This window comes from Nomascus leucogenys, chromosome 16 (genome assembly GCF_006542625.1).
Source record: "Nomascus leucogenys isolate Asia chromosome 16, Asia_NLE_v1, whole genome shotgun sequence".
Lineage (NCBI taxonomy): Eukaryota > Metazoa > Chordata > Mammalia > Primates > Hylobatidae > Nomascus > Nomascus leucogenys.
This window is the reverse complement of record NC_044396.1, coordinates 49,884,214-49,900,648: the sequence shown is the minus strand read 5'-3', so window position 1 is coordinate 49,900,648 and position 16,435 is coordinate 49,884,214. Positions and strand designations below refer to the sequence as shown.

The following is a 16,435-nucleotide window of genomic DNA, read 5'->3' as shown; positions in this document are numbered from 1 at the left end:
AGAGAGAATGAGTACCAAGTGAAGGGGGAAGCCTCTTATAAAACCATCAGATCTCGTGAAAACTAACTCACTATCATGAGAACAGGATGGGGAAAACCACCCCCATGGTTCAGTTATCTCCACCTGGTCCCTCCTATGACACTTGGGGATTATGGGAACTGTAATTCAAGATGAGATTTGGGTGGGGACGCAGCCAAACCATATCACTAGGGATGAGAAAAGGATGTGTGAGGACACAAGAAGAAGGTGGCCACCTAAGAGCCAAGAAGAGAGGCCTCAGGAGAAACCAAGCCTGGCCACACCTTAATTTTGGACTTTCAGCCTCCAGAACTGTGAGAAAATACACTTCTGTTGTTTAAGCCTCTCAGTCTGTGGTATTTGCTTGCGGCAGCCCTAGCGAACTGATACAGTCTCCAAGTAGTTTCATTAGGACTCAACTATGTTCCTTTTTAAAGAACTGGCTTTTTAGAGTTGAAGGAAAAAAACCAGAATCAGTAAATATAAATAATGATTTTGTTCCCCAAAAATATGTTTTTAAATTGTTATGTGAATATTATGGAACATCTATTTTGCTCATATTTTAATAAGTGCCACCAACAGTGATTAAAATATGCCACACATGGGCAGTCATTTTTCTCTTCCAGAGCCCATGGGAAAGGTGCTAACTGACCCCAACAGCCTTTCTGAATAAGCTGAGGCTGAACCTCTAAGTCCTTCTCAACACAGTGTTCTAGGTGGCTGCTAGCAACTGATCAGAATTGTCATTGCAAGATGGTACCTGTTGTTGCCCAGAAGTAGAGCCTTGAAATTTATAAAAGATACAACCCAGGATACCAGCTCCGTGAATAGCCCTCACAAAGTGTATTCATGTGTAAAAAGTGATATATTTAAATGATTCTTTCAGATTTGCATTGGCTGTTAGATCTCTTTCTAGAGCTATTTTCCCAAAGAGGCAAAGTTTATTACTTCTTGAGAGTTACTTTAACGTTGGTGAGAAATAATCAAACAACAACAAAGCCGCAGTGAGTTGCAGATGCTGGGCATTCCTCTTCAGGCTGAGTTAACTGGTTTGCTCCTGCACAGCTGCCTTCCAACTTACAATGCAACGAAATGAGAAATCATGCTTTAAGGAATAGGCTTTGGAAACCAACAATCCTAGGTTAGAGTCCTGGATGCACTGCTTGTTAGCTGTGTGATGTGTGCATGTCCCTGAATCTCTGAGCGTCAAATCCCTCATCTGAAAAATGGCAAATAGTGCCTCAAGTATGGGGTTGTTACTAGGATCAGTGAGCACTAGATGAAAAACTTGGCACAGTTATCCAATATATGATAGTAATATTACATTTTTATGGTCTAACAATAGCACATGATGTAGTAACATTAATGGAGAGGTGGTCTCTGGTCTGGTTAAGAGCATGAACACTGGGTCCAGTCTGGCTGAATTGAAATTCCTGCTCTGCTGTTTACTATGTGACCCCTCTGTGGCTCAATTGCCTTTCTATAAAATACAACACTAATCGAGCCTCTATTATGGCATGCCACATCAAATTAGGCACTCTCATCGTGCAGAGTGGTTCCTGGCCTGTGATGAGCATCAAGGAACTGTTGTTGCATTCCTTGGACCCTCATGATCAGGTGTGAATAGTTAAAATGACCAGTGACAGTGCATGAATGCCCAGAGTCTACTGCACAGAGAATCTGCGTTTACAGACCAGAAAGATAAATGTGTCTAAAGAGCTAGAGGTGTTCTCTAATCCCTTGAAAATCTCAGGGACACAACCCATTTGGTTACCCATTCATCACCTGTCATTTAGGTAAGGCACGTCTGTTCTCCAGGTAGCACATGCTCAGCCACCTGGTGCTTGTGAGAACTCCAGGCCACCTCTGGTTGCTCCCCAAGCCACCAGTTTCACTTAACTGCTGCCTGGATGGCACAGAGCTCAGAATCGGGGACTCCTGCCAAGCAGCCCCAGGCCCTGCATACGAGAAGCCTTGGAAAGCCTGGACTTAAAAATGCTTTACGATGACTCATAGGTTTATGTAATATTCACCCAAACTGACATTTATTGTTCATCTGGGGAACTCCATTAATAACTAAAAATAGCAATTAACATTTTATTCAATTAAGAGCCAAAAAGGTTACTTAGAAAAAGCTAAGTTGTTTTCTAAAACATTGAGCTCCATTTGATAGGGGTGAATACCTTTTAGTTGCATTTTTTGTAACTCTTATTTTATTCTCAGTGTATGATTGTCTTAGGACACAATTAACATTAATTAAATAAAATTAAACTCAGCTTTAGATGTAGCAGTCTCTTTTAGGAATCTTGAATAGGGAATTAAAATATCTCTGACTTTTAAAAATCCCATTGTTTTACTCCCCCGTGAGAGCAGATGATACTGTGTACATTCTGAGCACATCTTCCCTAATAAGCAGGAGCTTTATAGAGTGTAAAGAAATTTGCATAGTTCAGGATACTTAAATGACATGTCCCAGAATCTGTGCTCTTGACAGTCATGCATAGAATATGTCCCCTCTCAAAGATGCCTTCTTCATTTAAATCCTATTCTTTATCATCATATAAAGGATGATCTGGATATTGAAAAAGACATTAAATTCTAATAAAAATAGTGTTTTGGCAACTAATATAGTCCTAGAAATGCATTTCTAGGTTAGAAATAAGCTATTTTCCTTCTTTAGGGGCTGTATTAGTTTCCTGTGGCTGGTGTAACAAATTACCACAAAACTTAATGGCTTAAAACACAGACACATTTATTATCTTATGGTTCTAGAGGTCAGAAGTCTACAATAGATCACACTGGGCTAAAATACAAGTGTCACCAGGGTTGTATTCCCTCTGGAGGCTCCAGCTCCTAGAGGCTGCCCACATTCCCCGGCTTGTGGCCCCCTTCCATCTTCAGAGCCAGCAGTGGCCAGTCAGGTCTTTCTCATGCTGTGTCACTCTGACACTTACTCATCTGCCTCCTCCTCCCACATTTAAGGATGGTATGATTACCTTGGGCCCATCCGGGTAATCTTGGATAATCTCCCTATTTTAAGGTGAGCTGATAAGAAATCTCAGTGCCACAGCCTTAATTCCCCCTTGCATGAAAGGTAACATATTCACAGGTTATGGGATGAGGGTATGGACATCTTTTGGGAAGTGACTATTATTTTGCCTGTCACAGGGGATAAAATAAGTACAGTTGGCCTTTGAACAACATGAGTTTGGACTTCATGAGTCCACTTATGTAAGAATTTTTGTCAATATATTGGAAAATTTTTTGAAATTTGCGACAATTTGAAAAAAACTTGCAGATGAACCTTATAGCCTGGAAATATTTTTAAAAATTTAGAAAAATTGGGTATGTCATGAATGCATGAAATATATATAGGTACTAATCTATTTTATCATTTACTATATATATACAAATCTATTATAAAGAAATAAAATTTATCAACATATGCATGGAAGCACTTACAGACCATGCATAGGACCATTCATAGTCAAGAAAAATGTAAACAAACATGAAGATGAAGTGTTAAATCATAACTCCATTAAATTCACTGTAGTACAGATTATACTACTGTAATAATTTCATAGCCACCTCCTGTTGCTATTTGGCAAGCTCAAGTGTTTTGAGTATCCACTTAAAATGCCATGTGATACTGTCATCTCCATGTGAACAGTTCCTGTCTCTGGTAAATTGCATATCACGGTAAAAAGTGGTCTCTTACGGTTCTTGGGTATTTTTCCTTGTGTTTAATGCAATGCTGCAAACCTCGAATAGCACCATGGGACCTATACAAAGAGCAACCAGTGATGTTGGAAATGCTGCCAAGAAGCAGAGAAAAGTCATGACCCTACAAGAAAAAGTTGAATTGCTTGATATGTACTGTAGATTAAGGTCTGTACCTGGAGTTGCAGGCCATTTCAGACATTCAATTCATCTTGTAAACAGATGATGTAAACTTATGGTATCGATAAAATATAGTACAGTACTGTAAAAGTATTTTCTCTTCCTTATTATTTTTTAATACCATTTTCTTTTTTTCATCTTACTTTATTGTAAGACTATAGTATATAATACATATAACATACAAAATATGTTAATCAACCATTTGTGATATAGAGTAAGGCTTCCAGTCCACAGTAGGCTATTAGTTGTTAGGTTTTTGGGGAGTCAAAAGTTATATACAGATTTTCGGCTGCATGGAGGATCAAAGCCGCTAACCCCTGTGTTGTTCAAGGTCAACTGCCTTTAACCTGCGTCTTGTTCATTAGACATTCTTAGTCAAATAGTCCAACACCAAGTGGAGAATTTGGATCCCTGCTCTGCCAGTCACCACCTATTGGAGCAAGACACGTCTTCTGTATTGGTTAATTTTTATTTTTTTCCAATAAGCCTTTTGCATTCCTACTTCATCTTCTCATGTTTACTCAATCTTCTGATTCCTGCAATGAGGATGACATATAGCTCTCACCTCATCTAAATGGGATAAGTTTAAGCTTTACTGTGATTTGTTTCCAACAATTATGTTATTTGTTCTAGGAAGAAGAAATGAAAATGCCTGCAAAGGAGCTCCTAAAACCTGTACCTTACTAGAAAAGTTCCCCGAGACAACAGGATGCAGAAGAGGACAGGTACCAAGAGTGTCATGCTGGAGAGAATACAATTAATTGTTAGGAATAAGGGCGTGTTGACCTTTACAAAGAAATGGCTGTTTCCTTTGGCCCAATGAATGCCTCTTTTTACATGCGCTTTTTACTGAAACATAATTTTATGTGGTTGACGTCAGAATTGAGGGTGGAAAATGTTCAGTGTTTATCGCTTTGTGGAAAATGTGAGTGCTTATTTTTAGTTCCTTCACAAAGAAATAAGACTTGAATATAAATATTAAATCTTACAAAGGCTCTAATCCAAATTGACAGTAATTTTGTACTGTCACCTTAACTTAGCAGTTCCTCCTCACCCTGATAAATAGCTGAACGGAGTGTCATGTTTTCTATGCAGATCAAATATTCCATCATGCATCCAGGGACTCACGTGTGGCCACACACAGGTCCTACAAACTGCAGGCTCCGAATGCACCTGGGCTTGGTGATTCCCAAGGAAGGCTGCAAGATTCGATGTGCCAACGAGACCAAGTATGTGTCCTCTGTTATCCGTCATATCCGTCACCTCTGAGGATGAGAGTTTGTTACAACAGAGCTGTGTTCCTTTGGATTACTTATCTTCTTTTGCAGCTGAAGTAGACTGGAGCAAAGTGATATTAATCCAAACTCTTGAGTCTATATCCCTTCTTGGTGCTTTCCATTAGCCTGGAGACATTGCCCAGATCTAGGGCTGCCCTCCTCCGTTATTTCTCGGCAGAGTACTTATCTAGTTGAGGAGCTGCCTTGTTTCTCTCTCCAGGTAGACAGATGTGCATTCAGAGTCAGCCAACATGCATTGAGCTCTGCAGATGTTATGCATTGTGCTTCCTGCTTTGCAACTTGACTTATTCATAAATACAAGAAGTCCCCCTAACTGAAGAACTCACCCCATGATATTTATACGTTTTGATCTAGAGGAGATGGTATGGTGCGATGGAAGCTGGCTGCCTTTTTCAAATCCCAGCTCTGCCACCTAACCTGTGTAACCTTGGCTAGTTACTTAATCCCTTCAAACATCAGCCTTCTTGCTTATAAAACTGGCAGTGATAACATCTACTTTGCAGGGTTGTTGTATGGATTAACTGGAATAATGCCTACAAGGTGCTCAGTCCGTGTTCTGGTATCAGTAGGGACGTGATGAATGTTAGATCTCCTCTCCCTCCCTTGCGTGTTACTTTCCTAATCATGACAGGTTTATTCATGATCTTTTGAACAAACCATACTTGCTCTGGCTTCTGTACCTATGATGCTGATAATCCCTGTCCCTAGAATGCCCATCTTTTCACCTGTCCAAAATAAACCTGTTACTGAGATCCAATTTAGTTTTATAAAAATAGAACCTCTCAGAGTATATATCCTAAGTAATCCTGTTCCCTATCTTCTATTACTCTTTATTCATTTATATATATTACCTTTATCTCCATAGCAAGCTGTATGTAAGCTCCTGGAGATCAGAAACCAAGTTATTGTGGTCTTACACATTTCTTATTGTCCTTAGTAGAGATCTGAGTGGAGGATGAGTGTTCAGGGGTCTGCAGAATTGTCTATTTGGTTATTGGCAGATAACTGCCCTGGGCAGCCCATGGTGCTGTGGGAAATTCAGAGATGACTCAGAAGGGGCCGTCCTCTGCTGGGTGTGTCTGCTCAGGAAGATAACACAAGACTGAAGGCCATAGGGGTCATAAAAGAGGTACTACAGATGGCCTCTCCACAGACAAGCTAAAAATACTACAGATGGCTCCATGAGCAGGAGCCTCACCTGCTCACAGACACTCAACTTGCAGAGTGGCAGTTTTTAAAGACAAGAAGGATTCGGACATTGAAAGCTAAAGAGGGGTATTCTGGAACAGTATCCATTAAAGGCACAGAGGCCAAAAATCATGGCCACATATGAAGAATATTGAATAATAGTTCAGCATCCAGCAGTGTATGGTACATAAAGAATAAGGTTGCAAAGTAAAAGAGTCTTTTAGAAACTAAATCATAGGAGGCTCTGAATCCCAAACTAATGGGATCAGACCTTTGTTAGGAAGTTACTGTGGAACCCACGGGTGAATCCTGTGGGGACAGTGGGAAGAACAATTGGCAGGCTGTCACAGCGGCCCACCCAAAAGATAAACAGAGCTGGAAGTGGGATGCTGGAAAGAAATGGAGACTAGAGAGCAGATGCAAGAGATATCAGGTGACTCTTGAATGTGTGGTACAGGAATGGGGCATCCAAGATGCTGCTGCAATTACAGTCTTTGGACAGTGGAGGGTGGCGATGCTTGAGCAAACCTTGGGAATTTGGGAGGCATGAGACAAGTTCAAGGAAAGGAAAATGAATTTATTGCTTGTACGTATTTTATTTAGTTGCTATTGGAACACACTTGTAGAACCATCCAGGAGGTGGCTGGAAATAGAGACCTGGCACTCAGGGGAGAAGGTAAGTCTAGAGATAAAGATTTGAGAGTCATACTTAGCAGAACTTCTAGAGGAAGCTTGAGACAATCGAAGGATGACAGAAATGAAAAGGTTCCATGAAAACATCTGTATTTAGAAGACAGAAGGAGGAAGGGGAACCAAGAAGGAAATGGGGCAAGAAAGGCAAAATCGGGTAGACCAGGAGGAGGAATCAGGGATCACCGGACAGGTAGGAGTTTCTTCAGGCATGGAATGAATCTTGTCTTACATTGGGAACTCGGTTTGGGTCTTCAGGGTCTCTCTGCCAAAGTGAAAAGGAGCAGGGACACATTGGGGGATGCAAGGAATTCAGAGAGGAGGTGGGAGAATGCTGGAGCAGGCAGAGATTGACAAGGTAACTCCTTGGAGATCGCGTGAGAGCATGAGGCAGTGGAGATGGAGAAGGGCACCCAGCCTCACGCCTCAGTGCTCCTTAGGCTTTTATGGCTTATTTGTTCTCTCACCAGCTCACTCGCTCTCTCCCTCACCTCTTACCTCCTATTTTATCTCTCTCTCTCCCTCCCTCCCTTCTTTCCTTCCTCCTTCCTCCCTTCTTTCCTTTCTGCCTGCCTGCCTGCCTCCCTCTCTCCCTCCCTCCTTCCCTCCCTGTCCTCCCGCCTCCTGCCTCCCTGCCTCCTGCCTCCCTGCCTCCCTGCCTCCCTGCCTTCCTGCCTTCCTCCTTCTCTTCTGTATTCTGCTTGTAGATACTTGGAACAAAATCACTAGAGAAAAATCCACTTAGGGCCAGGCAAGGTGGTTCAGGCCTATAATCCCAGAACTTTGGGAGCCCAAGGCAGGAGGATTGCTTGAGGCCAGGAGTTCAAGACCAGCCTGAGCAACACTGTAAGACCCTGTCTCCACAAAAACAAGTTTTTTTGTTTTTGTTTTTGTTTTTGTTTTGTTTTGTTTTTTTGTTTTTGAGACAGAGTCTCGCTCTGTCGCCCAGGCTGGAGTACAATGGGGTGATCTCAGCTCACTGCAAGCTCTGCCTCCTGGGTTCATGCTATTCTCCTGCCTCAGCCTCCTGAGTAGCTGGGACTACAGGCGCCTGCCACCACACCTGGCTAATTTTTTGTATTTTTAGTAGAGACAGGTTTCACCATGTTAGCCAGATGGTCTCGATCTCCTTACCTTGTGATCTGCCTGCCTGAGCCTCCCCAAATCCTGGGATTACAGGCGTGAGCCACCATGCCCAGCCACAAAAACAACTTTTTAAAAAATTGCCCAGGAGTTCAAGGCTGCAGTGAGCTGTGATTATACCACTGCACTCTAGCCCGGGTGACAGAGCAAGACCCTGTCTAAAATTAAAAAAAAAAAAAATCTACTTAGGCATAGGCAGGGAGAGGAAGAGAGATGGAAATAAGCCTAGTCTTCAGTGGCCTGAGGCAGAAAGAGAAAGCCAAGATTGGAAGAATGGGTGTGGCAGTCAAGAATGGGAGCAGGTGGATGGTGCTAGGAGGCTTAGCACAAAGTCACAGAGGTCTCAAGATGCATGTTGGGCATGGTGGCATGGGCCTATAGTCACAGCCACTCCAGTGGCTGAGGCAAGAGGATCACTAGAGCCCAGGAGTTTGAGGCTGCAGTGAGCCATGACTGCGCCACTGCACTCCAACAAACATAGTGAGACCCCATCTCTTTAAAAAAACAAAAAAACAAATGCAGGAGTGATGCTGGGAGACCTGCCCCAGGAGCACATTTGTAGGTGCATTCCCCACCCCAGGCTCCCAGCAAACACCTTGTGTCCATGCTTGGTAAAGAAAACAACCGCCAACCCCTCCCCTGAAGCTTAAAACATAATTAGGTTAACCATCTTCACCTAGCAGAGGCAGAGGAGGGTTAGAAGGACCACTGCAGCCCACTGAGAGGGGGATCTTGATGAGAACATTAACTTGGCAGCCCCTCAGTTTCTGCTGAGGTAAAACACAGCCTACTTTGTGTGACAGGAAGGAGCTGCTGATAATAATAATTTGCAGACGGTGTATTTTGCAAATCCACAGTGATTATTTAAAAGTGCTTGCAACTCACCTGCCTATTATTGGGCCGGGGGGACTGCAATGCTTCTGTCATCTCCTCCCTGAAGAGTTGCTGAGCACAGGGGCCCTTCTGCCTCATCATGACTGCTGGTCAGCAGCCCTTCTCCACGTTCTTTCTGTACCAGCTTTACGTTCTGTTACATTCTCATCCTTAATATTTCTTAACTCAAGGGTGGTTGAGTTGGGCTTAGCACTTCATTACAAAATAGTGCTTTTCATAAGAGAAATGGGTCAATTAAAGTGCTGTGCAATGCTTCCAGTGAAAAGAGCTAGAAATCTGATAGTACACAGTTTATAAACTCTGAGGACAGAAAGAGTCTAGTGTGAAATCTGGAAGTTCTGTGCTATGATTGTGGAAATACTTTTGGCATGGAAAGAAAAACACACACACCAAGAAATCAGCTTTCTTGTGCTAGCCAAAGGCAGCAATTTTTCAGAATGTCTCAACTTCTAAAAGAGGAGGTTACCTGTAGCAATTTGTACATTGTTGTTCTCAGGTATTAATAATCGATTGAGATTTCCGCCAGTGTGTATACTGTTTAAATATTCCATCCCTGCAAAGCATAGCGTAGCTCTCTGAGGATGAACTGGCAGGTATGCAGCCCTTACCACTGTAAATGAAATGATCATTTCAAATTAATAAATGCCTTCTGATTAGAAAACTGATACACGTTCCTCACGCATAATTTGTATAACACAGAGAAGGTCAATAAAAAATGTACTGTTTTATCCCAATACCCAGAGCTATTGCCGGGTGCTTCTCAATGTCTATATATGTGTATTGATGATAATGATGATAGTAATAATATATGTTTTTCCAAAATTATATCTGTGTCAAACGCAGTTCTAAGCACTCTACATACATTAACTCATTCATGCTTATGGCAATCCTGTATAATTAGGATTATTAAAATTCCTGTTTTACAGTGGAGGAAACTGAGGTATGAAGATAAGTAACTTGCCTGAGGTTGACATTTATATATGTTTCCTAAGGCTGCCACAACAAATTATCACAAACTGAATGACTTACAACAGAAATGTATTCTTTCGTGGTTCTGGAGACCAAAGTATAAAATTAGGGTGTTGGCAGGGTTGTTCCTTCTGGAGGCTGTAAGGGAGAATCTGTTCCCCTGTCCTAGCTTCTGGCTGCTGGCAGCCCTTGGTGTTCTTTGGTTTATAGACACATCATTTCAGTCCCTGCCTCTGTGTTCACATTGCTTTCTCCCTGAGTCTTCTCCTCTTTTCTTTTATAAGAACGTTTATCACTGGATTTAGGGCCTACCCTAATCCAGGTTGATCTCATCTCAAAATCCTTAACTTAATTCAATCTGCAAAGATCTTTTTTCCAAATCAGGTGATAGTCACAGGTTCCAGATGGATCTATCTTTTTTAGTGGGGAAGGGGGGGCGGGGCAGCTTATGGGGACATTCAGCCCACTGCAATATTGGTAGTGGGTTCAGTCCCAGGCATTCTGGCTTGAAAGTTTGTGTTCTAGACATGATCCCAAAACCTTGCTTGGGCTTTTTGGATTTTGTTGTAGTTTATAAAATTAGGATCATGCTGTACTTATCAGATGATCACTTCAAATGCTGGTTTTTGTTTCCAGACAAGTAGAGAAAGCAGCTGGGAGTTTCCCTTTCTGGGCCTTCTGTTCATGTCACCTCAGGGGGACCATGCTTTGTGGTCTGTAAAATAAGCTCGTTAGAGCCAGGTGTGGTGGCTCACGCCTGTAATCCCAGTACTTTGGGAGGCCAAGGCAGGTGGATCACTTGAGGTCAGGAGTTCAAGACCAGCCTGACCAACGTGGTGAAACCCAGTCTCTACTAAAAATACAAAAAATTAGCTGGGCGTGGTGGCTAATGCCTGTAATCCCAGCTACTCAGGAGGCTGAGGCAGGAGAATCACTTGAATCATGGAGGCGGAGGTTGCAGTGAGCTGAGATCACACCATTGAACTCCAGCCTGGATGACAAGAGTGAAACTTCGTCTCAAAAAAAAAAGATAAACTCATTAGCAAATTTGATCCAGAGCTAAGTTAACTTGAGTCAGGGGATAAACGTGTCCCCGCCGAGTGGGAATTAATTGTTATACTCAGGAAGTGGCTGAGTTGTGTGAGCTTTGAATGATCCCAGAGAGAAATTCCTTCTTCTGAATCTCCAAGGGCATTCCGCAATGTGCTGGAGCTGTGCTAAGAGAAGGAACCGTGACCTTGGAGCTCTCCTGCAGATTCAGCATTACTGCCTGCAAATTACTAGCCTGAAATGTTGAACAAGATTGATAGGTTGTCAGGAAAGCACACATCTACGTTAACGTCACTTAGTGAGACTGAAAAAATGAATTGGCAATCAGTCATTTAATCCTATATAATTCTATATTGCTGTAAAAATAATGGCCTTCCTCCATAGACCTCAAGTATTTTATAACATATATTTTCATTCATTTCTCAAGGTTCCAATTAGGAAGATTGTGTGAAAGTCATGCTAAAATATTAACAGTAAGAGAGACAATTTTTTTAATGCATCATGAATTCCTCATAGACAATATTTGTTTAGTTTTCATAAAGTGTCCAAGGAGATAATTTTAAGACTTACTGTCTTAACATTTTTGAATCACATGTAGAAGCTGCAATTTACTAAATCATTTAGAGCCAAATATTTTCATCCCTCCTTTCTCCTTTTTTTACTGTTCTCCCTGAAATCATAAATCTTCTGTTCCACAAGATATTCTCCCATCTTCATCTGCATTGCAGTGTGACCTTATCCACAGGTCATCGCTGAAGCCTGCCCATCTAGGATAAAAAGGACAGTTTTTAACCAGATAGGATGTTTTATTATTGAATAGTAACATTTTTTCCTCTTCTTTCATTTGAGCAACTTGGTGAGTTAAACACATCCATACCATGTCTTGACCCCTGCTCTGTGACCCAGTGGTGTGTCTGTGGCTGTTCCTACACATGAGTACATGGAAAGTGCACACATACATTTCTCTATCTCCACAGGGAATGGCAGTTCCGATATGGAAAATGGATTATGTTCCAAACATTTGTTTGTTGAACTGATTGGTGAAAAGTTGGGATCCATTTTTCTCTGGCAATGGTAAATGATGTGTGGCAGTTTCTAGGTCAGCTCCCAGAAGCTTTTTAACTAATAATCTTTATTATTAGGGTTCTAGAACCAGTGACTATTTATAGTAATGTTTCTGTAGGAAAAAATGCATCCTGAGCTTTTATTTCAGATTTTGGTGTTATGTATCTTCATAAAAACATATTAAGAATGTTGAAGTCACATGACTTGGGTTCAAATCCTGGCTTTCCCTCTTGTAAAGAGTAACTCTATACAACTTGCATAACCTCATAAAGCCTCAATATCCCCATCTGCATATTAGGAAGAGTAAAAGTATGTCTTTGTATGGTTTTGAGTATTAAAGCAATCCATATGAATGCACTCAGAACTGTATTTACAAAGTGTTGTGTGGTAAATGCACTCAGTATATTTGAACTTTTATTATCCTCCTGTCTGATTGCTGCAGAAATGGAGACCTCCGTCCTTACATTCCAGGGAGTGAGATCAAGCACTCTCATAACACTGGAGGTGGTGCTTACAGCCTGGAGTGAGTACTCTGACAGCGATGGGGGAAGGGACTTTAAGGGGTTAGGAAGGAGGAGTGAAATAGGAGCTGGTCATGTGGGCCAGGGCAGGTGAAGGAATGGTACAGATAGGGGCGTGATTTGATAGGCCTGGAGCTGGGAGGGACCCTGGGGTAGGGAGGTGTGACAAGAAAGCAGCAGAGACCCTCCCCCCTACTCACATCTCTCCTTTTTCTCTCTGTGCCCCTACCCTGGAACTGGAGAGGTAGGGGAAAGGAGGAAGGCATCCCATCTCTACAGCCCTGTTGTCAGAGGCTTTGAACCAGAGCAGCTCCATCTTGAATAGGGGCTGGGTAAGATGAGGCTGAGACCTACTGGGCTGCATTCCCAGATGGTTAAGGCATTCTAAGTCACAGGATGAGATAGGAGGTCAGCAAAAGATACAGGTCATACAGACCTTGCTGATAAAACAGGTGCAGTAAAGAAGCCAGCTAAACCCCATCAAAACCAAAGATGACCACGAGAGTGACCTCTGGTCGTCCTCACTGCTACACTCCCACCAGCGCCTGGACAGTTTACAGATGCCATGGCAATGTCAGGAAGTTATCCTATGTGGTCTAAAAATGGGAGGCATGAATAATCCCTTCCTTGTTTAGCAGATAATCAAGAAATAACCATAAAAATGGGCAACCAGCAGCCTATGGAGTAGCCATTGGAGTATCCATTCTTTTATTCCTTTACATTCTTAATAAACTTGCTTTCACTTTACTCCATGGACTCGCCCTGAATTCTTTCTTGTTCGAGATCCAAGAACCCTCTTTTGGACTCTGGATCAGGACCCCTTTCCGGTAACACTATGACTTTTTCTTTCTCTTTTCCCCTTCTTTTTCCTCCTCCTTCAGTGCCTTCATCTGAGTTACCCTTAAATACTGGTGACCTGGAACTAAGAGGTGGAAGGCAGAAGTTGTTTGTGTGTGTTAGAAGGGAAGAGAGAGAAGAGGAAGGGTGACAATGCAATTTTACGTTTTGCTTCCAGTGTGTGCCATGACAGGGCTTTCAATGGAGTCTGAACTGGGGAATTTCAGTAGATCAGAATGAGTAAGATCTATGTCAAATATCCTTATTCCTGAGCTCTTTGACCCTTTTCTGTTTTCAACTCTGCCTGTTTCATGCCTTGCAGGCCACCTCAGTATATCATCTACAGACACCAAGAATGTCTCTTAGGACCATGGTCTTAAGTTAATGTGTTCATCTGTAATGACTTTCTGCTTCTGCCACAGAATCACAGTGTCACTGCAGACATCTGAAACTGTTGCCATGTGATTCCTTTGTGTGAAAATCACAGTCATGTCCTTTGCCTATCTCAGAACATTTTAGCAAAGATAGCTAAGATATTATCTATAAAATTTGTAGGTAGAAGACTCTATAAGCACATAGTATCATTACTTGGCCTTATTAATATCAATGGTAATTCTGTGACCAAATTATAGTTACCAAATATGCACTGCCGCCATTTTATCATTATCATGATTTATAATTATAATAATTTGAGAAGTTGACAGATTATGGAATACTGTTTTATCTTGGGACGAGATATTCTTATATCTTTTGACAACCTGGAGAGAGGCTTTCCTTTCTTAGTGGTAAGAAATTCTATCAGAAGGCCAGGAGCAGTGGCTCATGCCTGTAATCCCAACTCTTCGAGAGGCCAAGGCAGGAGAATTGTTTGAGCCCAGGAGTTGGAGAGCAGCCTGGGCAACCTGGGGAAACTGCATCTCTACAAAACAATCCAAAAATTGGCCGGGCGCGGTGGCTCACGCCTGTAATCCCAGCACTTTGGGAGGCCGAGGCGGGTGGATCACGAGGTCAGGAGATCGAGACTACGGTGAAACCCCATCTCTACTAAAAATACAAAAAATTAGGCGGGCGTGGTGGCGGGCGCCTGTAGTCCCAGCTACTCGGGAGGCTGAGGCAGGAGAATGGCGTGAACCTGGGAAGCGGAGCTTGCAGTGAGCTGAGATCGTGCCACTGCACTCCAGCCTGGGCAACAGAGCAAGACTCCGTCTCAAAAAAAAAAAAAATCCAAAAATTAGCTGGATGTGGTGGCACACACCTGTAGTCCTAGGTACCCAAGAGGCTGACGTGGGAAGATCACCTGAGCCTGGGAGGCGGAGGCTGCATTGAGCTGTGATGGTGCCACCACACTTCAGCCTGGGTGATGGAGCAAATCCTGTCTTGAAAAAAATAAAGGGTTAGGTGAGAGGAGAGAAAGAGAGAGAGGAAGGGAAGGAGGAAGTTCCAACAGTAAGCCAAGCTTCCAGGGATGGAGAGCAGTGCCCACCCCCAGTGCTGCTTCTCTGGGTCCTTAGACAAGGGCTGTAGCAGTACTTCCAGGCAGGCCTCTGTCACAGGCCACTCTGAGGATTGTTTCTCCAAAGGGCTGATTCTATGTTGTAATTCGAGTGTAACTTAATCTTATTTGATGGAGCTTTGCTCACAAAACAAGTGGCCTGAAAACTAGTTCTTTGCATTCTAATGAGAGTCTTTGGTTTTCATTCAGAAGCGATTTGACATCTTTATGCTCCTCTCCCTTTGTTGTGGAAAAAAAACATTCATCCTTTCCCAAGCATGTGATACATCTGGAATTTAACCTGGAGTCACTTAAGTCTGGACATGGCTTGTAGGAGGTTTTATTGTTCTTCCATTTTCCCCTTTTAGGTGAATCGTGACTGCAGTTTTAGTCATTCTATCTCTAATAACTGATTGAAAGACACCATTTTTTTAAGAATTCAGAAGAAATCTACATTAAAAAATCTATATTATGGTATCAACTATCTTTGATATTTTCTGGGGAAATGTATGAAAGAAAGTGGAAGGGCAAATAAGTCCAATGGCACTCACTTTCCCCATAGAGTTTTATGACCCTAAAATAGGCCAATTAAAAACCCTTTGGCATACCTCCCCAAATTTCTCATTTATAAAATTGGTTAATTAATGGTTTACACTAATCTGTATTGTACTTAATGTATCTGGAAAGCTGCAAGCCTGTGGTTCTTAAGTTCTACTTTTATATGCACTGATGTTCCATGAGTGACCAGCGTGTTCTGGTGCTAATAACTTTTCCCAGTTCTCAGGGAATTTAATTTAATGAATGGAATGCTTAAAGCCTTTTTCCCAGAAAACAATTCTAGATCTTTGGCTTTGTTATACCTATCATAATCTAGTGAAAGATGTCATTTTGTGTGGGCTAGAATTTTCTATTCAGTTATTTTAATTACTTCTAGTGTTTTAAGTAGTTTCCAGGTTCTCTGCCACCCAAAAAACTTTGAAAATCACTTGTCATTGCTGTACAAAGTACATTTCACAGATGCTCTGAAGATGTTTTTATATCTCATCTCCCTTGGAAGTTCTTAGTTGTCTCAAAGGAAGGCAGATTTCATAAAGTGTGATACCAAGGTCATTTTTGGTAACATACCACTTCCCAACATTTCACCTCTGTCTTTTATCTTTTCCCTATTTTTCTTTATATTTTCATTTTTGTGTCATTAATTGAATATCTACTATGTGCCAATCATATGCTAATCCTCACATCAGTTATGCTGAGGAAGATACAAAGAATCAATTATGCTAAGTAGCTCACCTTAGGTCCCATAAGTGATAAATGCCAAGGTCAAGAGGCTTCCCCTCAAAGACCATAAATTTCCATCTTGCTGTATTGCT

At 42.0% G+C, this 16,435-nt stretch overlaps 1 protein-coding gene across 1 annotated transcript in view; it reads left to right on the top strand.

The window, feature by feature from the left end:
* ASPH (aspartate beta-hydroxylase) overlaps positions 1-16,435 on the top strand; it is a 218,742-nt gene that overhangs the window by 197,007 nt on the left and 5,300 nt on the right. The window contains exons 23-24 of the mRNA XM_030795402.1: positions 4,552-4,643; positions 5,014-5,147. Of these exons, the coding sequence (XP_030651262.1) occupies positions 4,552-4,643; positions 5,014-5,147 (226 nt within the window). The remainder of the gene's footprint in view (positions 1-4,551; positions 4,644-5,013; positions 5,148-16,435) is intronic.